The sequence below is a fragment of the Apostichopus japonicus genome, chromosome 17, assembly GCF_037975245.1.
Source record: "Apostichopus japonicus isolate 1M-3 chromosome 17, ASM3797524v1, whole genome shotgun sequence".
Taxonomy (NCBI): Eukaryota; Metazoa; Echinodermata; class Holothuroidea; order Aspidochirotida; family Stichopodidae; genus Apostichopus; species Apostichopus japonicus.
Window position 1 is genome coordinate 2,131,767 of NC_092577.1, and position 24,501 is coordinate 2,156,267.

At 44.1% G+C, this 24,501-nt stretch overlaps 1 protein-coding gene across 1 annotated transcript in view; it reads left to right on the plus strand.

Moving 5' to 3' along the window:
* LOC139984518 (uncharacterized) overlaps positions 1-24,501 on the plus strand; it is a 135,909-nt gene that overhangs the window by 70,121 nt on the left and 41,287 nt on the right. The window contains exons 64-76 of the mRNA XM_071998434.1: positions 14-4,019; positions 4,486-4,838; positions 6,006-6,201; positions 6,825-7,005; positions 7,771-8,006; positions 8,431-12,458; positions 13,452-13,626; positions 14,156-14,386; positions 14,804-15,153; positions 15,614-15,977; positions 16,500-16,805; positions 17,123-23,353; positions 24,140-24,267. Of these exons, the coding sequence (XP_071854535.1) occupies positions 14-4,019; positions 4,486-4,838; positions 6,006-6,201; positions 6,825-7,005; positions 7,771-8,006; positions 8,431-12,458; positions 13,452-13,626; positions 14,156-14,386; positions 14,804-15,153; positions 15,614-15,977; positions 16,500-16,805; positions 17,123-23,353; positions 24,140-24,267 (16,785 nt within the window). The remainder of the gene's footprint in view (positions 1-13; positions 4,020-4,485; positions 4,839-6,005; positions 6,202-6,824; positions 7,006-7,770; positions 8,007-8,430; positions 12,459-13,451; positions 13,627-14,155; positions 14,387-14,803; positions 15,154-15,613; positions 15,978-16,499; positions 16,806-17,122; positions 23,354-24,139; positions 24,268-24,501) is intronic.

Below are 24,501 nucleotides of genomic sequence, written 5' to 3' on the forward strand. Positions count from 1 at the left end.
TATTATTCCTTAGCTGATAGTTGATAATGGTGGTCAGAATACTCCAAGGGAAACACAACTTCAAGTTAAATCAAAAATGCTAAGCCTGGAGCATCTGCAGGTGACCAATGGTGGTAGATTTGTACCTCTTAAAGCCTTCAGTGGACCTACAAACCTCTGTGTGTATACTGGAGAAATGGTCGGGGATGTATCTAGTAGCATAACTGTCAGTCGTGGAACTCTGTTTCATCTCTCTGCTTGCGGTTGCCCGTCTTGTCAATATGGTCAAAAACCCTCCATAGACATTGACACCAATATTAAAGTTGAACAAGATGGCCTCCTGAGAGTTCCAGAGGAAGTATCAGTTGGTTACGGAGTAACAATTGATATCTGTGGTACTCTTGATGGCTTACAGGATGGCCACATGTCACTCTATCGCGGAGCTAAGTTCAGGGCAAGTTATCCTGCAAATTCAGGCTCCTACAATTCTACTGTATCGTCCCTCGTCATTAAAGATGTCGACATTTTTAAGGACAGCTACTTCGGAGGAAGCTCATCCTGCCCATCTACGAAGACTCTCACTCTGTTCTCTGAGATATTTAGTATCAACTACGGAGGCACTTTCGACCAGAATAGTTTCACTGTCGATAATTCAACGAACGTAGAGAGGTATCAGGAAGGTGTATTTAACAGTACTCAGTGTCCACTAAGTGGAGAGCTTGTCTTGATTGCAAACGAAGAATGTACTTTACCTACTGGAGATTACATATATAGTAGCGTCATCATCAAAGGAGGAGCAACTCTGATCCTGGAAGGCTCGTGGGACGGTAACGGAACCACATCAATAACGACGGAAGATCTGGTCGTCGGAGCAGGTGGGTTGATCACTGCAGTAGGAGGTGGGTTAGCTGAGACAGGAGAACTCCAATGTGGGCATGACAGTGCATCATTGGGTGCGCTTTATGAACCACGGTTTTATGGATCGGGAGGGACTTTGGTATCTGGTGGAGGACAAGTCTCCTTAGATGTGACTAATCGCACGCATCTAGATGGAACAATCGATGTGAGTGGTGAAGATCATTACAGCAGCGTGTCATCTGGTAATGGAGGTAGTGGTGGCAGCATACTCATAAAGACTGAAACTTTGTCCGGGTTTGGATTGATGCAAACATCTGGCGGGAACACATTGACAGGATGTGGAGGTTCCGGTGGGAGAATCGCCGTGCATATTGGGTCTGAATTGTCCTTCGTGGGCCAATTCAGTGCAGCTGCAGGAGAAGCACCAAACCCAGGAAGATCTGGAGTTATCTTCGTAGAAGACCATTCGACAGACACCACCAAGATTGTCATTCATGGAAGTGATCGACTTCCCAGTCTCATCAGGAAAGGAGACCTCGCTAATCTCACAGAAGTCGATGAATTGGTTGTAGAGGCTGGAGGGATCTTGCAGTTGGAGGAATCATCATTAAAGGTCGGAATGCTCAGTGGAGACAAGACCGGGGTTATCCAAGTAACAGGGAGAGCAACATTGGTGGTAGAGTCCAGTAGTGTTCAAGGCACAGAGTGCTCATTTGAAGTAAGTCACAACTCCGAGCTTGAACTGGGTGAAAATGTTCATCTGTCTGGAGAGGTAGTGCCGGTGCTTCACCTTGATGGAACTCTTACGACCGATCATATTGTACTTGGTGAAGGTACTGTCAGCTTCCTATCCTCTGATGGCTTTATGAATGTTACCAGTGTTACCCTTGAGGAATTGTCTCATTTGGAGATTGCCAGTGGGGCAACTATCGGGAGAAACTCTTCTGCTAGTCAGGTCACATTGGAGGAGTATGAAATTGGCGCTGGTGCTAAAGTTGTATTCGGTTCAATGGATACTCGCATCACAGCAAATACAATTGTGGTTAGGAGTGAGGCCAAAGTGATAAGTTCATCAGCATTGCAAAAGTTTTACATCCATGCTGAAGATATTGTCATAGAAGCAGATGCCGTCATATCAGTAGATTTTGGTGGTTATTCAGATGCTGGAGTGGGCAGCCCTGAGGATTCCACGAGTGGTGCATCACATGGTGGTCAGGGTGGCCATTTGGGATACCTCAAGGCAGGGAGCACATATGGTAACACTCATCTTCCAGAAAGTTTTGGAAGTGGCTGTGCCAGTGGAAGTTACTCAACTAGAGGTGGCGGGCACGTAACCATCGAAGCCAGTAAATCCTTTGTGTTTGATGGCACCATCAGTGCCAGGGGACAAGGCACAACCAGGACGGTAGGAGCAGGGTCTGGTGGTAGCATATTTCTCAGTTCACCAAAGCTGTCTGGCCTTGGTTATCTTGTAGTCACAGGAGGTGATGCCTCAACCAATGGACTTGGAGGAGGAGGCGGTGGAAGAATAGGTATCGAGTCTGCAGACATGTCAGAGTTCCATGGGGACTTTGATTCTACAGGAGGTGTCGGGTACCCATCAGGCGCTGCAGGCACTGTTGGCATTTCAGAGATCAATGGTGTTAAGGTATCACAGAGTCTGTTGATTGACAACAAAGGCAAGTCATCTCAGAGTTACTCAGTCCATTCAGTAGGAAATGGAGATGAAAAGTTTGGTAAAGTAACCATTCGAGGAAACGGTAGATTGACCTTTGACACACCATCGGATGTCACCTTATCATTTTCATCCTTAGAGGGAGATTTGACAGGACTCCTTCTGGTCCAGTCTCAACAACGTATCTCTGTTGCCAGGAAGTACAGTACAAAGGCGGTTTATCCTCTGCAATGTGCCATAAAGGTGGAGCAAGGAGGAGAAGTTATACTTCCCCCAGAAATTTACTTACTAAACATTCCAAACTTTGTGAGTCTTCATTTGATTGGTACCTTGACTGGAGTGCAGACGGTAGAGGTGGGTGTCGATGCTTCGTTTTATGCAGACATCGCATCTCGAACAGCAGTCAGGGATGCCGATGACCAGCTGGTTTACACAGAACCCTACGGCACCTTAGCAATGGACTCTCTTGTAATCCATGAGGATGGAACTCTGGTGCTATTCAGTACGTATGAACATCCGATGGTCCTCTCCGTTCTGCGGGAGGTAACCGTTCACTATGCAGGCATCATACGTTCAGTCTGGATGCAGATACAGGCAGAGGTGGTGAATGTAGAAACCGGCGGCGTCATCGATACAGCAGGCCAGGGATGGACTGGCATGGCAGGTCCAGGAGCCGGTGTGGCGGCTGGAACAGGATGGACCGGTGGAAGTTACGGTGGTGCCGGAGGTGGACATATGCTGGAAGGAGAATCCAACATACGCCAGTACGGCACCATCTACATTGCTGATAAGTTAGGGAGTGGTGGAGGTGGTGATCCACAGGCAGGGAGTGGCTCTGGAGGTGGTTTGATAGAGATAAAGGCATCCTATTTAAGGTTAGATGGAAGTCTTGATTCTTCGGGATACCCAGGCGGTGGCGACACAGGTGGCGGTAGTGGTGGTTCTGTTAACATTGCCGTTGAGGATGGAATGACTGGTTCAGGTTCCATATTGGTACAGGGAGGTGATGGCGGTCAGCAGGAAGGAGGAGGGGGCAGTGGTGGAAGAATATCTGTGTATCTTGAATCTCCCAGGGCTTTTACTGGTAACGTTGCTGTGAGAGGTGGAGATGGAGGACCAGGGAGTCAGCCGGGTGGCTCAGGTACAGCATATTGGCAGGAATCAATCAATGGTGTGGTGGCTTCAAACCTCTATGTCGACAATCGGGGAGCTCTTCCGGAATTCCCCCAGGTTACATTGGTTAATGAAACGTCATCCAGACATCATTTTGAGGAGTTGCACCTATTGGGGAGTAGTCACTTGAAGTTTGTAGGAGACGTGGTGGTTCTGATTGATCGATTGGTTTCCGGAACCGGTAGCACCATAACCATCCATGATGGTATGGCTCTCAGCGTCAATGAAGGATTCACAGAACACACCTTCTACTGCAGTTTTAAGTTGAGCCCTGATGGTGAATTAAGACTCCCAGCTAGGGCAACTTTCCTTGGAGATGCCAACTCATTTTCAGGTAAGTCTAACAAGTTGATGTAGCAAATGTCAAAGACTTGGTTTGTCACATGATTTTCAATCTGTACCTGTGTTTAAAACAAATACCTAGCCTATTACCGTGCTCTTTCCTAAGTACAAATATTTTATATTTCATTGAAACATGTGACAGAGAACACACACACGCACAAATTTGATATAGAGGCATTGAAGACACTTGGTGGTAGCTTGTCCTCATTTTGAACTCATTTTTTTGTTTTTTCCAAGGGTCTTGGCATTTTAAAGTTGATCAAAACTAGCAGAGTAGCTGTTTATTTGTGACTGTTAATATCACATGTATGCCTTACAACATTGACCCAATTTACTTGCGGAATGGCATGTTTTCGGTATGCTCTTCTCGAAACAATTGATTCGTCGAAGACGTGGAATCTTTGAAGGAAATGACTGTTACACTTTCACAATACCAGCATTTATATTACTTTATACAGGAAATCTGACAAACTTACAAGACCTGGTTGTTGCACCTTACAAGAGCCTGGTCTTGTCCCCATTAGCGAGAACAGCCCTCTTTGTGGATGGTTTGTACCAGTTCAGCTCCCCGAGGGGAGCTTACAAACTCTCATCCATCACACTTCAGCATCATGCCACATTGATTCTGTCAGAAGGCTACCAGACCGAAGAACCCTTGGCTATTTCATTGCTGGAGTTAGACTACGGTTCTATCATGACTGCATACAACTTAATGATATCAGGCAGTGATATGGTATTGAACCCTGGAAGTACCCTGAACTTACAAGGTGGTGGATACCGACCAAGAGAGGGTCCCGGAGCGGGTATAGCGGTAAGTAGAAAGCACTGGATCTGTCCATTCTTGTAAAGTTTTACGAATGTTTACTTCCAACCGTTAACTATTGTTGACCATCTTTAATCTGCATGTCAAGTTTAATACTTGAACAAACAATCTTGCTTGATATTTATGACAGAAATTTTAAGATGTGAGGAGAAGTCTTGTCTCTTTTTAATAATCAAATTTTTCATGAAGGGTACCACTAGTTTATTGGCAGATATTTCCAGCAAAATCAACATTCATGGCTGATAATTTCTAAAGGAGTGTAGCACCCATTCATTCCTTAGATAATAGTCCCTTCCCTTCCTTTCTCCCTCCCCCCCCCCCCCCTTACCACCTCTCAACACCATACTTACCTCCTTTAGCAACCTTCCATCTTCTGTTTATTAACTATTCATCTTGTTAAATATTCTAACACAGTTAATAGTATGTTACACAATTGCAGAGGAGAGTGGCACAAGACATTTCGTTTTGTGAAGTTTGCATAGAAAATGTTTTATTCTTTCACTACACTCACTCATTTTGCATTTTGTATAGGAAACGATGGGATGGCTTGGATACTTAAGGCTGCACAGGTTTTTACTGAATGGCTAAGATTATTTTTAGACTTTGTCCAAGGATGTCAATAATGGTTACATTTTGATTTGCACCTAATTGCAAAGCCTGTCTTGGTTAAACCCACCAGAAGAATACGACAGGACCGAAGCCTCCAAAACGCTACTGGGTTTCATTCATCTACTACTGTAGCATTTACTTTATTTTACACTGCCATTTATTTATCTGATCTATGGAAATATCAACTGAAGTGATTCTGTGTATGATGCAATTAATAGTTTACAATTTTACAGTTCTATTAGTTTAGTTTATAATCAAAATAAAACCAAAACTGTTAGCCCACTGCTTATCCACTAAAGAGCCTGTGTAAGAGAGTGTCACTTGTCATTCAGCCTCTGAAGAAGATCCTGCTAGGATCGAAATGTCAGGCCCACTTACTCAAGTTTAGTTTATATGCAGCTTTTGTCATGTCTTTATTCCCCCACCCCCCTTGCCTCTTCTTGACTCCCAACCCCCTTGCCCCTTCTTTACTCCCCCCAACCCATTACTTGGACATGACACTGACATCTGGTCCATAATAGGATCTTTGTTTTCCTCATCAATCAGGATGCAGATACCGGTACAGGTGCAGGCTATGGTGGTTTTGGCGGTTCGTCGTCAGGCATTACTGCTGGTTACCCATACGGCAATTACACTGCTGCCTTAGACGCCGGTAGTGGGGGAGGTCAAGGGTCATCAGGAGTTCCAGGGAGAGGTGGTGGACTGCTGAATATAAAGATGAATGGTGGATTACTTATTGATGGTGAGCACATACGGTCATGCAATACTTTGTGTATTCTAAGTAGAAAGTCACTGCCAAGAAGATAAAGTACCAAGCTGCACTGGTGATACCCAGCTATGAATGGGCCGTAGCAACAGGCAGTGTTGGACCTATAGTAGCAGGTTACAAGAGACCCATAGCAACATGCTGCAAGAGACCCATACCAGCTATGAATGTGCCATAGCTAAAAGGTTGTGTTGGACCAGTAGCAACATGCTACAAGAGACCCACCACAGCAACTGGCTACAAGAGACCCCCATAGCAACTGCCTACAAGAGACCCCATAGCAACATGCACTGGGCTCCTATAATCAGAAGCATAATAAACTACATAAATTCAGTAAAAAAAATCAGCATTGCAGTCTAACTTGCTATAACTAACTTAGAGAATAGAGGACTCATCCTTCCTACTACACACGATACCATCAATGAACCTACACTCGCTTAATTTGTGAAGAGCCTGAAATGTTACAACGAGTTCTAGACTCATTGTTGAAAGCTGAAAGTCTTTGCGATCACTTGAAATGCAAATTTCTATCTGCATTTGTGTATTGAAATATCAGGGGGTAGGGAATTTATTTTGACCTCGTTCAAATTTCTCAACAGGTTCCATATCTGTAGATGGTGCATCTGGCAGTGGATCTTCGGGGGGTGGTAGTGGGGGCGGTATTTACATAGAGGCCACCGGTCTAGATGGTCACGGGACGATATCCTCGAATGGAGGTGATGGATTAGATCAAGGAGGCGCTGGAGCTGGTGGAAGAATATCAATACATCTGCTTCAGAGGTTTGTCTCAAACATACCTGACGTCGTTTGAAAATGTCTGCTATAATGACTATTTTCTATGATGACTATTTATGAAATATCATAGAAAATGGAAAATTCTTATTTGAATATTCACAGAAATTGTGTACTAGTGAAGATTTGAATATGAACAATAACAGAAATCGTTTACTATAGTGGAGATTCATATATGAAAAATCACAGAAATTGTTACTAGTAAACATCAAAATATGAACATTTACAGAAATCGTTTACTAGTGAAGATTCTTATATGAAAATTCACAAATCCTTACTAGTGAAGATTGATTTCTGAAAAATTCACAGAAATGGTTTACTAGGGAAGATTCAAATATGAAAATTCACACAAATCATTACTAGTGAAGTTTCATATATGAAAAGTTCGTAGAAATCGTTTACTAGTGAAAATTCTTATATAAAAATTCACAGATATCATTACTAGTGAACATCGAAATATGAAAATTTACAGAAATTGTTACTAGGGAAGATTGATATATGAAACTTCACGCAAATCGTTACTAGTAAAGGTTCATGTTTGAAAATTTACACAAATCATGATGAGTATGAACATTTATTTAAACCTCTGGCAATAGGAGCTGAGCTGATTTTTCATATTGCTTAAAAAAATATGTCTATTAATTTCAAGCACCATTTTGATCTTGATGTTAAATGTGCCTCATGCACCTTCTTCTAATATTTTGTCCTGAAATCTGATATGTTGATAATATAAACTGACCTTTGACATTCCAGTTACACCTTTGATGGAGACATACAGTCATATGGAGGTTACACTGCAGTACCAGACATTGCAACCGTCGACGGTGCAGCAGGAACTGTTTACGTCAGGGAGGAGATTTCATCCTTTCCAAAGGAAACTCTTAGAATTGACGGACAGAGGACCAGTGACCTTCCCACCCTTGCAAGAACAGCGGTTGAACCAACAGAAGGAAACAGCAACCTGCTTGTTGATAAACTTTACCTCAGTGGTATGAAATTAATTGCCTTAACCATAAAATCCCTCCTTCTTACCTCCTTCCCACCCCCACTTATTTTGGGTAAAGGATGCGATGTGGTAAACTTTAATCAAATTCAAAATACAGGATTTTGAGGTCCATAAAATTGTTACACGTTCAAATCCTGTGACTGAAAGTGAAATATGTTCATGCAGAATTTGTATCTCTTACCTGCTTCCACACTACTACTGTCTTCCTGTACTGCAGTCTAGCAATTGTCAGCCCCATATTGTGTCTAGCATCCTGTGAAGCATGGGACAGTTCAGTTTAAGACTTAGCCCCTACATTCTTCAATAAATCTACTCCTTGAGCTATGTGGTCCTGTAGCATAAAAAAAAAAAATTATAAAAATAAATTTTAATGCAATATTTTCTTTCTTAAAATTGTTTGTTTGTAGGATATTCCATTCTGGAGGTTTTGGGTGCAAGCACTACAATTAACTTTGGTAGAGTTTTTGGAGATGGCACCGGGACTTTGATTTCGCAGGAAGGTCAGACACTGTTATTTGAGACCGAACTGCCGACGACGTCGCTCTGCGTCTTGGAATGTAGCATCGAAAGTGACGATACAGCTACAGTGGTGTTTCCTCCATACCTGGCTATCGATCACAACGCCCATCTCTCTGTCAGAGGCAAACTAGATGCCCAGACAGTCTACGTCGAGAAAGGAGGCACCCTCGAATTTTTCAAGACCACTCAATGCTTTCAACTGACAGAGGCTAATAAATTCTTCTTTACCGATCTGACTTTGAAGAAAGGTGCAAGCTTTATTGTCGCAGATGGGCTGACCATTTCTGGTGGCATATTTGAGGTGAAGAGAGATGTGACAGTTAGGATGGAGTATTTCAATATCTCAACATCGCAGTTGATAGTAGAACAAGGTGCTTCGTTGGATGTCAGTGGGCAAGGTCCAATAGACCCTGGCCATGCCAGTGCTGGGAATGCCCAAACTAGGGGAGGGGGAGGCCATGGAGGTCCAGGGGGTGTGGGAAAGGCAGTAGGAGTTGAAACCGCTGCACCTTCCTTTGGCTCCATTTACTCCCCCATTCACCCAGGGACAATGGGAGGAAATGGTGGTAAGGGTGGTTCTGTGATCACCATCACATCTAAGACGGTTCACCTCGATGGTAGTGTATTAGTAGATGGTGCTGGATCATCATCAGGTGGAGCGGGCAGTGGTGGTAGTGTCTTGATGAGAGTTAGTGAGTCCCTCTTAGGGTACGGTCTGGTATCAGCAACGGGGGGCACAGCGTCTAATTCTGGATACGGAAGTGGCAGTGGAGGAAGAATAGCAGTTTACTCCGAGGGTGGCTACCATTTTATGGGTACTCTGACAGCAGGTGGAGGTGGTACAACAAGCAACCCTGGAGGACCTGGTTCTATCTATTTATCAAAGTCCAGTGAGGCGGGCATTGCCTACGAACGATTGACCGTGGATAATGACAACGGACAGTCGCACTTGTACTTCACGCTAGACGAGGCTTCGACCGATGTTGTCCTTGATGAGCTGGACCTCCTCAATAACATACCGTTTCACCTCAAACGAGATGGAATCGACCGAAGCTTAGACGTAAAGAAATTTGTCGGTGACGGTACAGCCTTGATGCACATTCATGACCACCATCGTGTCATCTTTGAAAGAGATCCCAGTGTCAATGACACCGAGGGCAAAGTGAAGGTTAACGTTAAGGTGGATGCAGGCGGTCAAGCTTTGATGCCCCCTAAGACCCATCTTCTCGGTATTGGCGCCAATTATTTAGCTTTGGATCTCTCGGGAAGTTTGTACGGTATCTATGATTTAGTCATCGGAGATGACAGAGTTGCCTACATTACAGCATCAGCTGGTGCTATTACTACCGTTGACTTTGAAGAAGAAGTCACCGCTGGAATGTTCACCTTTGCTTCCTTGGTCCTCCACAGTGGAGCCAAAATGGATTTTGAACCGGACATGGGTGCCACTTTGGAGGTCGGAAGCATCCAAGTCAAATTTGATTCGTCAATAACTGCCGATTATTTTGACCTTACCGTCTCTGAGTTGGATGTGGAGATCTGGAGTGAGTTATCCTGCAGTGCGGATGAACGAAGTACTTCTGAATCCTTGGACATCCAATTAGGAGCTGGCGATCAGTCCTCTAGCGGAAGTGGTGGAGCAGGTCATGGAAGTCCAGGTGGTATTGGTCATTCGACTTCAGTGAGAGGTGGACCAGCCTATGGATCCCTGTACGTACCGATGGATAGAGGAAGCCGCGCAGTAGGTACCCATGGGGGCAGAGGAGGGGGATACATTACGGTGAATGCGACCGTGATCGTATTAGACGGAGTCTTGAAGGCAACAGCCGGTGCGGCAGTATCCGGTGATAACGGTGGTGGCAGCGGTGGTAGTGTCTATGTCACCACAGCTGAATTGGATGGTGTGGGGTCGATGGAAAGCAATGGTGGAGATGGACATGGTAACGGTGGTGGTGGAGCTGGAGGGAGAATTGCGGTGTATACCACAACTACCAACGAATATATCGGCAGTTACTTTTCATATGGCGGGGATGGCAAGAGTGCATCTTCAGCACCCAGGGGTGGAGGTTCTGGCACCATCTTCACACAAGACATGGTGAACAGTGCCCCTCACAGGAAGTTGTTCATTGATCATTTAAATCGTCACCCATCACAGTATGTGACCCTAGATGAAAGCAATGTTACAGTCTATGAATTTGAGGAGTGCCATATTTCAAGGAAAGCTGCTTTGGATATTGTACCCACTCAGCCATATGAGTTGCATATTCATGATCTAGAAGGTGATAGGTCAGGACTTCTCCATGCCCACAAGGACCAAAGATTTGTGATAGAGTACATTGAATCAGTATCTCTCATGACGAAACTCCCTGTCAATATCTGGATCGACTCTGCCGGCGAAATGATATTTCCTGCGACACTGAATATCCTAGGAGATGGTTATCCAACGCCGAGCGGTTATGAGGCCTCATTCCACTGGCGAGGGAGACTCACAAATGTCTTGAACCTGATCCTTCACCAGGGAGCTCTGGTCTTCATCGAAGCTGATGCTCACACAGCTGTCTACCACAATCATACATACACCCACGTTGGTACTGCTTGTGAATTTTCCTTTGGGACCCTGAACCTGTTGACAGAGTCATCGGTCCTGTACGGCGTTGACCTTACTGCTCGTATCTCCGTCAGCGGACTTCACGTGAAGTACGATTCTGTGATATCTGCGGAGACTATCCAGATATCTGGCAGCTTGGTGGACATTGAAACTGGAGGAAGGCTTACGACGTCTGCACCCGATCGAACTACAGATACCCTATCGGCAGTCGGAGAGGGCACTGGAGTTGCTGCCTCCTCTGGAAGTGGTGGTGGCCATGCCGGCATGGGTGGAAGTGGGTATGACAGTAATGGAAATGAGGTGGCTAGTGGTGGTTACTACTATGGTACCATATTCCATGCAACTCACAGAGGGAGTGATGGAGGGAATGGTGGCAGCAGTAATGGTGGCAGGGGTGGTGGTGTAGTCACGCTGATAGCAGCCGATACTTTACATCTTGATGGAGAGATCGAAGCAGATGGGTCAGCACCAGTCTCTTCTGCCAGTGGAGGAGGTGGAAGTGGAGGATCAGTGGCTATGAATATCACCCATCTCACAGGACATGGTGTAGCCCATGCTAATGGTGGAGCTGGTGCCACAAGTTACGGTGGAGGTGGATCAGGAGGTCGAATCGCTGTTTATGTCACGGAATCCACAAAGTACGAAGGTTCATTCCAGGCTATCGGTGGATCAGGTTATGGAAGCGGTCTCACACCCCATGGCGGCCCAGGATCTGTCTATTTCCATGAGTCCAGATTTGGATACCCGTACCATAAACTATTCATAGACAATGTAGACAGGTCTTGGGATCACTACTTTACGATTGATGAACCAGATGAGCGGTCAGAGTATTTTGATGAAATTCATTTGACCAGCAGCGCATCACTTCATCTTCCAGATGATGGTGCACCACGAGAGCTCACTATAAACCAGCTCTTCGGAGACCAGACAGGTCTCATCACCATGCACGCCAATCAGAAGTTCACCATAGACCATCGTGAAAACAGCAAGACCACGCTGAAAGCGCCAGTTAACTTCAAGCTGGAGAAAAATTCAACGGCTTTCATAGCAACAACCTTTGACATCATTGGCACTGGAATTCCAGCACTGGATTGGAATGGAAGGTTAGTTGGAGTACAGAATCTACGAGCTGCTCCTGGACGCGAGGTCCTGATCGGTGACTCTGCACACACCGCCCTCATTATTGACAAAGAATACGAATACATTGACCATCCTGGCGAGTTTAGATTCGTACATATGGAATTTGGAGCTCTTACAGATGTGGCTTTCCCACCCCCACTTGGTGTGACCTTCAAAGTTGGATTTTTGGTGAGTTAAAATTGAATAAATTCATGTATTTTGAATAGTTATTGATCAAACTGACATTTGGTAGTACTGTGAGTAACTCAATGAAGAGCTGTATACTTTTAAGGTTTTTGTGATTGATTTTAAAGTCGTTTAATTTGCAGTAAGTTTAGAAAACATGCTACAATCAACACCATCTTTCACTATTCATCTAATGAAGATCACTTTATTGCGACCAAAGTTTTCTAACTTGAAAGTACTTTATTTTCTTTCCTTTTCTTGTGAAGTTAACAAACTTGCCCCCCCCTCCCCAAGAAAAGCATATGTGTAAGTTAACCGTGAACACTTCAGCTGATACCAAGGGCGTAGGAACCGGGGGGGCTGGGGGGCGCCAGCCCCCCCAGTGAAAAATGTGGAGGGGCGGAAGTATCATTCTGCCCCCCCACTTCGCAAGTCAAAAAACCCCTTTTTCATTTCCAAATGAGAAAAAAATCTCATTTGGAGCACCAAATTGCATCTAAGGCCAGGTGAAAATACAAAATTAAGTTTACAAAATGGAGTGGGTGTTGAAGTGTGCTATATTGCACCAAATTGCATCTGAGGCCACCTGGAAATGCAAAAAAATCCAAAGGGGAGGGGGACACCCCTCCCCTTAGACCCCTCCCCCAGGCCGGCCATCAGTCTTCAGCCCCCCCACTCAAAAGTAACTTCCTACGCCACTGGCTGATACAGTCAGTCACAAATGAGAAGCCTGAAACCCTTAGTTACTGCTGTGGGAGGAACATTAATTAGAAATTTGATGTCGTATCAACTATTAGCACTTCAGTTTAGTAGTAAGCTGTATCACAAATGAAAAGAGGGCATGGTAAAAATCTTTATGATTCAATGCTGCTTCATAATTTTACTCCAGTTTGAACAGCGATTAATGGTCACCTTTGAACATTCAAGCAGTAATTCATGAATGTTCATTATAAGTAAATATTGAAATCTTTCCTTTTGGTTTTAAATACTTCTCAGGATATGAAGTGGAGCTCCCATTTTACGGCTGAATACTTCAATATTTTGTCATCCGACTTTTATTTGGAACCCAGTGCACTGTTAGATGTTTCAGGAAGGGGGTACCATGAAGGCGGTCCTGGAACCACAACGGTCAAAGGTGCTGGGGCTGGTCATGCTACTGTGGGAGGAACTGGTAAGTTTGCAATTACAGGTCTTACTAAAAAGGGAACAACTCAAGTAATATTTGGTCATTTTTATCTTGTTGCACCCAGGGCATTACATCACAGGTGTTGGGACTACTGTAGCTTTCCTTAACTTGGCAGCATTGGTAGGTAAAAAGTTTATACCACTTGTCCAAATAGATGAAAATAGCAATTAATATGTTTGCTCTGATGAAAAATTATCTGTGTAATGTTGAAGTTGTTATAATTGGGCCCATGACCGCAAATGGTAAACGTTGGAGCACTGGTCATGCAAATGTGTGAGAAGCCTCTAAGGGTTACATTCCACAGTGCTTCCTGGTCAATATTAAAGTATATATTAACCTGTATTTCCCTAGTAGTAACCATTTAAAATTGGGGTTTGTTTTGATGGTCCGGGGGATAACTTCCTTTTAACAGTTGGGCGGCTGTTATCATAATATTTTAGCTATGCAACCTACTGATTTTAAATGATATTATATTTATGTTCTCTGAAACTGAAAAATATTTCTTCTTTTGTAGCTTCAAATGGTCAAGTTGGAGGACCGACCTACGGAAGCCTCTATGAGCCAGTTCACGGAGGTAGTCAAGGAGGGCAAAGCAGTACAGGAGTTCCAGGACCCAGAGGGGGTGGAGTTTCAAGAATCAAAGTAGGAGGTGTTCTGCTTTTGGATGGAATCCTGGATGCAACTGGTCTCAGTGGAATCAACGGAGCTGGTGGAGGTAGTGGAGGGTCTATTTGGGTTACAACAGGTGGGCAATTTCATTAGTATCAAAGTTCATTAGAAGACAAACATTTATAATATTTAATCTTTATTAACGTTGAAGTTAGTATATGTTTGCTTTTTACTTTGATTCTGGTTAGATGAAAGTGCCCAAGCACTTAACTTTTGGAGACATTTTACTTTAAGTCTGAGTTTTGTCAAAGATGGGCAAAATTATCATATTTTGCTTTATTAAAGTTTTAATACCAGGGAAAAACAGGCCTTATACAGTGGCTACCCTGCAAGGATATATTTTCCATTATTTGTTGTTTGTCATGAAATTATCAATAAAATTATAAGGCAAAAATTTGAAAGAGTCTGTAAACTGTTAGCTAGAACAGGCTTCAGACTAGCAACCAATGTGTTGAAAACTGTCATTACTTTTAAAGTTTATTCTGTGTTGTAGGTCACTTTAGAGGTCATGGTGTCATGAGCTCATCAGGAGGTCAAGGGTCAGGAGGTGGTGGTGCCGGAGGTAGGATTGCTGTCCATATAGAAGACAAAGATGAGTTCCGAGGAGATCTTCTAGCTCTTGGTGGGAGTGGAACGTCGGGAAACTACGGAGGAACAGGAACTGTGTACGTGGAGGAAATAAAGAATGGCGAGACATTCACGAGACTTTACCTCAACAACCAGTATGCAGATCCTCCCATACCGTTCATCTTAAACGAAAGAAACCCACGGATAGATGTAAAGTCCAGACCAGATCACAACCAAGCAGATTATGCATTTGAGGAGGTCACACTTCAAGGAGAGGTAATTAAAAACATAGACCAAATGAGCAGATGTGCTGGACATTCTTCCATAACAAACATTAACAATTAACATTTTTCCCAGACTAGTGAATGAGATAGCAAATGCTCTTTCAAGATTCAGCAAATTTAAGGAAGCATTTGAATGTATCTACTTTATATAGATATAGTTAAGCTGTTGGTTCTGACTCAATATTTCACGTTTCTTGAGTGGTTCTATCAATAGAAAAGAGGAGGAAAATTACCAAGATGAAGATGTTGGGCAGGTTTGGTGTGAGGGGTGAGGGGGGTTGGAAGTAGGGATAAGAAGAGGAGGCATGGGAGGGTGATGCTTGGGAGATGGGAGGACAGAGTAACCCAACAGTCATGAGTTTTTTCAGGGAGTGACATAACAGGATAAATGTGTTTATAATTTCAAATGTTATATTGTGAATTGAAATGCCGGATGTTTTGTTTGTCAACAGCTGGTTTTTGAAATAGACAGAGCCGACGAAGCCAGCAAGCCATCTGTTTCAATTCATACAATTCTCGGCGATACGACAAGTTTGCTGAACATACAAGCCGGCAGGACATTCTATATTGAGTATACCATAGCAGAGGACCGTAGATCTACACCTCCAGTGAATTTCTACCTCGATTTGAATGGTACAGTCTACCTCCCAGCTGACTTCCGCACCAAAGGGAACAGACGAGAGCCATTGGTTTGGAATGGTCTGGTTGTAGGGGTGTATAACTACACACTACCAGAGGACAAGGTTTTAAATTTGGGAGTCCATGCAAGCAATGGACAAATGGTCGATGGGTCATACATATCAGTGCCAGAGGAAGGTAAACTTTCGCCGTATGATTGCTCTAATTACAATTGTATTGGTTCTGTTCATGAATTACAATGTGGGTTTGCTGATGCCAAAAGTTCCTTGAAAATAATTATATTCTCAATGATTTCAAAGTTATGTGACAAGTAATTATTCACTTTGGTTGCATGCCATCTTTAGTGGGGATTTTTCTGTCCTGTGTCTATGGTCACAGTTCTTATCAAGGAGGAAATGCCTGCATGGGCATCTTGCTTTTATTTTTGGACTATTTGGAAGTTGTTTTTGTACCATGGTCACAGTTAAAGTGGAGACTGCTTAACATGGACGTTTAGGATGTATCTTACACACGGTCAGTCGTCTGTTGAAACATACCATAAATGTGTTGTATTCAATTGTAATCAGTATCAACCTTGAAAGAAAATATTAATTTTTTTATTCCTGACTCAAGATAAACTTAAAAAAAAAAGTCAACAGAATTGAAAATGAGTGGTGCCATTTAAAGAACTGTGTCAACAGAATGATGTTCTTTTTCTAGGAACCTTGAAGCTGGATTTGTTAGAGCTGAGAGCAAAATCACACCTGACGTACCCTACAAACTTAAACTTTGAACTTGGAGAGCTTCTGATGAGATATGCTTCTGTGTTAGAGGCAGAGAAAATTCATCTCAAGTCAACATTTGTATACACTGAAGGAGATGCTTCTATCAACACCGCAGGAAGAGGACCAGGTGCTGGATTAGGCAAAGCCCCAGGGGTGATTACCTCTACCAGCTCTTACATTGGAAGTGGCGCTGGTCACGGCGGCTATGGAGGTGGTGCAGATGTTGTTAACTTCAGTAACGGTAAGGAGAATCCATTTAAGGAGAAACCACAAACAGTGGATACAACATTTCACTGTAAAAACTGCCAAGGTCAATTTCATGGCCACACCTTGGTATTAAGGAGATGAATTGAAACTTGCTTATCTGTGTTTTGGGAGATATTATATTGTACTGTTATATTTCACTACTTTAAATGAAGTAATTTATCCAACTGTTCATAATATCTGAATCTAACTAGAGTGCCTTCTCGGCTGTTCATCCTATTTACTTCAAATCCTTGTTGACCCATCCCATCACTCAAGAGCCTTCTGACTATTAAAATCCTGTTTCTTTTCCAGGAACGTCTTATGGATCATATGTTCAACCTGCTCATCCTGGAAGCGGTGGTGCTGGTAACTATGGTGGTGCTGGTGGAAGTACCATGAGAATAGAAGTAGGACAAGAACTTCATTTAGATGGAAACATCTTCAATGATGGTATAGATGCCACTGGTGGCAACTCTGGTGGTGGCAGTGGAGGAAGCATCTGGGTATCAACTCTTTTGTTTTCAGGACATGGATATATTTCTACCAATGGTGGAGATGGATTTGGTCTTGGCTATGGGGGAGCTGGTGGAAGGATTGCTGTACATGTTGGCTGGAGACGAGAGTTTTCAGGAATCTATGAAGCTTTTGGAGGTTTAGGTGGGCCAAATAATGGTGAAGATAATGGAGGAAATGCTGCAGGTGGGACAGTTTATTACACAGATACGAACCAGGGCCTGAATCATCGTAAGGCTCTGCCTTCCAATACAAGTGAAATCAGCTACGAGGACGGATTTACTAAGCTGTTGCTTGATAATGACAACCGGAATCATGCTTTACCCACAGTCATTGAGAATGATGAAGGCGCAGCCACCTATGAGATAGATGAGGTAGAGATTAATAACCATGTAGTTCTTTGGTTACATGAGCAGGATGCCAGGCTAACTGTACATAAGTTTATTGGTGATCGTACAGGACTGTTGCACATGAGATACACCCAAGTCATGTACTGTGAAGTTGTGGAAAGCATGAGTGGTATCACAGTGGCTCCAGTCAGCTATAAGATCGACGCAGGTACTGAGGTGGTCTTTCCATCGACTCTTTTCATTCTAGGAACTCGGTCACACATTGATGGGCTCATCACTGGAGTAATGGATGTGTACTTTGCGGAAGGAGCAGACACGATTTTCACGTCAACAACACAAACTGCCCTTATTGAAAATGAAGAGTACAGCTTTATTACAGAACCTGGTAATATATCCTTCAGTGAGATGACAGTACAAAGAGACTCTGTCGTGGAGCTGAGAGAAAATGAAAATGACTTGACCATGTCAGCCAGTGTTTTGACAATTAAGTACCATGGTCTTATCAACATGAATGAAGGACATATTGAAACTGGATTTGCAAATATTGAAAGTCAAGGCATCTTAGATCTAAGCGCTACTGGATATTCTGGCCAGGAAGGCCCTGGTGCTGGCTGGACCACTGAAGATGGGTCCGGTTTAGGTGCTGGCCATGGAGGGTATGGAGGAGGACCTGATCCAATTCAAGGTGGATTAGCAATGGGATCTTTGTATGAGCCTGATCACTTAGGTAGTGGCGGTGGACATGGGGGAGGTTTAGGTGGTACAGGAGGGGGACGATTGCTGTGGGAGAATGGTAAAGAAATGAGGATAGATGGGCTCATTACCACATCTGCATCAGATGGTACTGGTGGAAATGCTGGAGGAGGTAGTGGTGGTTCCATTTTCATAAAGACCACAAACTTCACTGGTTATGGAGAACTGAATGTGAATGGCGGCAATGGAGCTGATTCCAGTCAACTTGCTGGTAGCGGATTTGGTGGAGGTGGAGGACGCATTTCTCTGCATGTAAGGCATAAGTACACTTATGCTGGACACTTGCATGCCTTTGGAGGTAGAGGGAAATCAGAGAACTTTGGAGCAGCAGGAACAGTTTACGTTGAAGAAAATGCAAGAGGGCCTCAGTATGCTGAGATAAAATATGACAAACAAACTGGAGGTTACTATGAAGTGGCAAATAACAAGATGCTGTATGTAAATAACAAAGATCAGCATGCTCCTTGGATGTTTACTCTACTCACAGAAGGAGAGGACAATTTTTGGGAGATTGATGAAGCTCACATCACTAGACATTCAAATGTGAGATTTCACACTCCAGAAACGAGTCCAAATGTCACCGTCTTGATCCATAGATTCTTAGGTGATAAGACAGGTCTTCTACATCTGCAAGCTAACCAGCTGCTTTACGTAGAAGTCATCGAGTCCATGACCAATGAGAGCATCGCACCGATCAGTTATCGCCTCGATGAATTGTCAGAGATCGTCTTTCCAGCAAAGGTCTATCTGATCGGTACAAGAAATGAGTTCAGAGGATTAATCACGGGTGTACATGACCTCTTGGTCAGTCGAGGAGGAGAGGTAATATTCTACCCAACAGCTCACACAGCAAGATTGGAGGATCAGGAATATGTGGAGATTACCCCACAGGGCAACTTTAGTTTTGGCTCTTTTGCAATTGAAAGAAATTCCAAAGGAGAGTTTGAACACATCACTCACCCACTGGGTTTTGTTTGCAGTGAATTCAGGGTGAAATATCAAGCCCAACTGTATATGAACACTGCAGAACTGCTTTCCAGTTATGCATGGGTGGAAAGTGAGGGTATTTTTCATCTGGATGGACGAGGACACCAGAGTGAAGATGGTCCCGGCACTGGGTTTACACATGAAGGAATCGGTATGGGTGCAGGACATGGTGGACAGGGAGGTGGACCCCCTCCTTATGGAGGAGAACCTTACAATTCTGTGTACACTCCAAAAGGTACAGGTAGTGGTGGAGGTAACGGAGGTGGCATCGGAGGTCAAGGAGGTGGGTTTCTGTGGTGGAAGGTCGGTGAGAGGTTGGAGCTGAATGGTGAGGTGGCTCTCAGAGGGACTTCTGGTCACGGAACAGATGTTGGTGGTGGAAGTGGTGGTTCCCTACTGCTTGAGTTAACCAACATGACGGGGCATGGAATAATTGATATCAGTGGAGGTGATGGCTCAGGACGCGGCGGAGGTGGTGCTGGTGGCAGGAGTGGCATCCATTGTCGATGGAGATACCAGTTTGGTGGAAAGTACATAGACCACGGAGGACTAGGAGGTGTTGGGTATGAAAGTTCACATGGAGGAGCCGCTGGTACTGTGTACAAGGAAGAAAACCAAAGACCACTAGAATATCGTATCTTGAAGTACAGCAAAACTCACAACGACACATACTTTGATGTGGATCATAAGTTTTTGCACACTGACAACGATGGAGTGTTGGTGCCTCCTGCCACTATGATTATGGAAGAAGATACAGTTAGCTATGAATTCGATGAAGTTGAGCTGACGGGTGCCACCCGTCTTTTGATATACCATCCTCCAGAGGAGAATCAAGTCAATGTTACAATCCACTTGTTCCTTGGAGATAAGACTGGTCAGTTACATCTTCGAGAAAACCAGGTGGCATTTATTGAATATCTAGAGTCACTCACCAATAGAACAGAGGCACCATGTAGCTACATCTTTGATGCAGGGTCTGTAACAGTTATGCCGACGGAAGTCCATATGCATGGTACCAATAGCACCTTAGCAGGGATGCTAGTGGGTATTCATCACTTTTACATTGAAGATGAAACCTTTGTCATTTTCTTGTCTACTGGCAATACTGCCTTGATTGAAAATAGAGAAATGGTGGATATCACCCCTCCCGGAAACTTCTCCTTTGCTTCAATAACAGTCAAGTTTGGTGGTGAGGCAGGATTTACAAAAATCAGTGATGACATGAGCCTTGAGTCTAGTGAATTCCGAGTAAAATACGGTGGCCAGTTGTTTATGAATCATGCAGAGATTTTCTCTACCTATGCTTGGATTGAGAGCCAGGGAATATTTCATTTTGATGGAAAGGGATTCGAAGCAGAGACCGGACCTGGTGCTGGTGTTACAAAGAATGGCCAAGGATATGGTGCTGCCCACGGTGGACAAGGAGGAGGCTATGATATCACACATATAAGGGAACCTTATGGCTCTGTCTTTGATGCCTTGACCCTTGGAAGTGGCGGAGGCAATGGAGGAGGCACTGGTGGCAGTGGTGGTGGAAAGTTACATTGGCACATTAGCCATTACATGGAAATGAATGGTTTGCTATCACTCAAAGGAATAGATGGAGAAGGTTGGAATGCCGGAGGAGGGAGTGGAGGATCAGTCCTCATTGAGGCAACCAACATGACTGGACATGGAGAAATCAATGTGAAGGGTGGGGATGCCGCAGGCTCTGGTGGCGGTGGCTCTGGAGGTAGAATCGCCGTTCATTGTCGATGGAGGTACACTTATGGAGGCGTCTTCATAGACCGTGGTGGAGGTGGATCTCACGAGACCATGGTAGCATATGGTGCAGCTGCTGGTACTGCGTACGTTGAGGAGAACCTCCGTCCTCTGCCATACAGAAAGAGCAAGTATTTGAAAGAGACTAACACGACACTGCTAGAGGTTGACCACAAATATGTTCACATTGACAATGAAGGTATGTACGTACCCGTAGCGACAGTCTTCATGCACAACGATGCCATTGCATATGAGATAGACGAACTAGAGTTGACTGGAGCATCGAGACTCATCATCTATCATCCGAACGTATCACTGGTGAATCTGACCGTTCATAGATTTATTGGAGACAAAACTGGACAAATTCACATTAGATACAACCAAGAGGTGTATGTTGAAGTTGTAGAGTCAGAGTCCAATCATACTGAAGCTCCATGCAGCTTCTTGATAGATGATGGATCAGAGATTTTCTTTCCTTCAGAGGTCCATCTACACGGCACTAGGACGGAGATGCATGGCCGTGTCACGGGTGTTCACAAGATGTTCATTGAGGACCAGGCCGATGTGATTTGGACGTCGACTGCTCAGACAGCTATTAAAGAAAATGGGGAGTATATACATCTCTCAGAAGATGGGAATTTCTCTGTCCCAGAACTGACCATCAAGCGAGGAGGTCAGCTGTCATTCCTCCGTGTGAGCAACCAGATTGTAGTTCATGTCGCAGACTTTGAGGTGAAATATCTGGGTCTTGTTTTGATGAATGATGGTCTGATAGATTCAGGTCATGCCGACCTAGAGAGCGAAGGAACAATTATGCTGGATGGGAAAGGCCTTAGCAGTGGGTTAGGACCTGGTGCAGGGATTTCAGAAAGTGGTAAGGGCTCTGGTGCTAGTCATGGTGGAAAGGGTGGCGCATCCAGTAGTTACAACCAAGGATCACCATATGGATCAGTTTATACCCCCACCCATCCGGGAAGCGGAGGGGGTCGGAGTTCGCAAGGTAGTGGTGGCAGTGGAGGGGGTTACCTTCATTGGAAGGTAGGGAAACAGATCCATCTTAATGGGGTTTTGTCTGCCGATGGGAACTCAGCATCATACTCTGATGCTGGTGGAGGCAGTGGTGGAAGTATCCTTTTAGAAGCTACAAACTTCACTGGTCATGGCGACATTCAGGTTAATGGCGGTAATGGGTTAGGACGTGGTTCTGGAGGCTCCGGAGGTCGCATTGGGATACACATTGACCATCAAAACGATTTCGGCGGCCGTTACTCATCAGTTGGTGGTCTGGCAGGGTCTTCTCATTCTAACTCATTTTATGGACATGGTGCTGCAGGGACGGTATACAAGTTTGAATCCCGAAGAGGACCTCAGTACAGAGACCTGAAGTACAATGATCCTGCTAGAAATCTCACCACCATCAAACCCGAGCATTCCAAACTAAAGGTGGACAATGGACCAATAGATGTTGACCATCCAGTGATGGTAATGGAGGAAAACATTGTGTTTTATGAATTTGATGAGGTACAAGTGGAAGGCTACTCTTACGTCCATTTCTATCACCCAGCGGATGCCCATAATGTCACTGTCGTTATTCATGAACTAACTGGTAACAAGAAAGGTCTGATACGAGTCCTAAACAGACAGAGACTGTTTGTCAACGTCGTCGAATCAACCCATACGTATCTCGATGCCCCCTGTGGGTTCCATGTTGACTGGGGAGGCGAACTTGTTCTACCAACAACTGTGATCATGCTAGTCGAGGTTTTCATCATGGAAGGGAGACTAACTGGAGTAGAAGAACTGATTATAGAACGAAATGGGGAAGTACAATTTATCGGCAAGGCATTTACCGACACCTTGGAAGAAATGCTTTGGCACGAGGATGTACCCTATGACAGTGGCAGAGCAGGTTGGGTTGAGATCCCTAAAATTATCGTTAACAATAGAGGTGAACTGGCATTGAAATTGACATCACAGACGAAACATAAACTGGATGCTGGAGAACTAGTTGTTCGTAAAGGAGGATTGATTAACGTGGACATCCCAACTTGTTACATAAACACAGGGGACTTCACCATCGAACGTGGCGGAAAGGTGACAGCAGCTGGTATGGGGTACTCCAAGAACCAGGGTCCAGGTAGAGGGCGTGGTATCAGTGGTGCTGGGCATGGTTCAGTTGGTAAGTGTGTTGTCTTACTTTGTTTCTGGGAAGGAGTGTTGACTCATTATAAATGGTTAACATAAAACATTTGTGTACAAGAAACTAGGAGTTTTCATTGGGCTATTAAAGTTATCTCATAGTAATATTGTAACTAGTAATGGCTGTGGTACAAATGTTAATCTAATAAATATAAATATAATTAGCAAAACTGGTAAGAAAGTGAAATCGATTTTGGAAGACGGAGCTGTCATTGAAAAGTCATCTGTAGGTTGTTGAACATGTTGCCATGTTGTAAAACCTAATTTTTCTCCCGTGTGATTTTTGATGTACAGGCGAGAAAAATTCAAATTTTAACCTCATCATCTGCAGGTCTGAAGAAAATTATTACAGAATCTTTTGATGTGGTATCTTCTTTGTCTTTTCAAGTGGTTAAGGCAGTGGACTTGTGATCTAAGGATTACAGGTTCGAGCCCTGGCCAGATCATTGCATTGTGTCTTTGGGCAAGGCACTTTATCTCCATTGCCTCTCTTCACCCAGGTGTACAAATGGGGACTTGCGAGGTGACTTGTAAATATAGTTGCGTGCGCCGGTTTGTGGCTGCACCCTATGGGAAGTCCCCCAGGGGACACGTGGCTGTGGTGCACTATGCTGCCCCAGGAGAGATTGTTTGAATTGTGCACACTTTGGTGTGTAGGTGTGACAAGTTACCAATGACCATGGTTAAGTACAGCTTGGCGAGACTTTATTGTAAATTGCGCTATATAAGAACTGTTAATTATGATGGTTATTATTTTATAATGCAGGAGGAGGCACCTCACATGAAGCAGGAGACTATTACGGACACCTGCTGACTCCATCGTTACCCGGAAGTGGAGGTGGAGGCAGCTATGGTGGAGCTGGTGGGGGATATCTCCATATCTTGGTTGGCAAGGTAATGGTTGCTTCTTCTGTGAAGTGGTCAGATTTGTATTTACCTAATCAGCTAGCAAATTGAATATGGACTGGTTTCTGTTGTGCAGACTTATTTTACTAGTTCAAGAGGATGCTTTAGAATATCAAAGGAGAAACATTAAATACATTATGTATAAAATCTACATGGTATCAGCAGTTGGAAACATTAGTGGGCATTTATGTGATTCTTTAAATTAGGCGATATAATTACCTG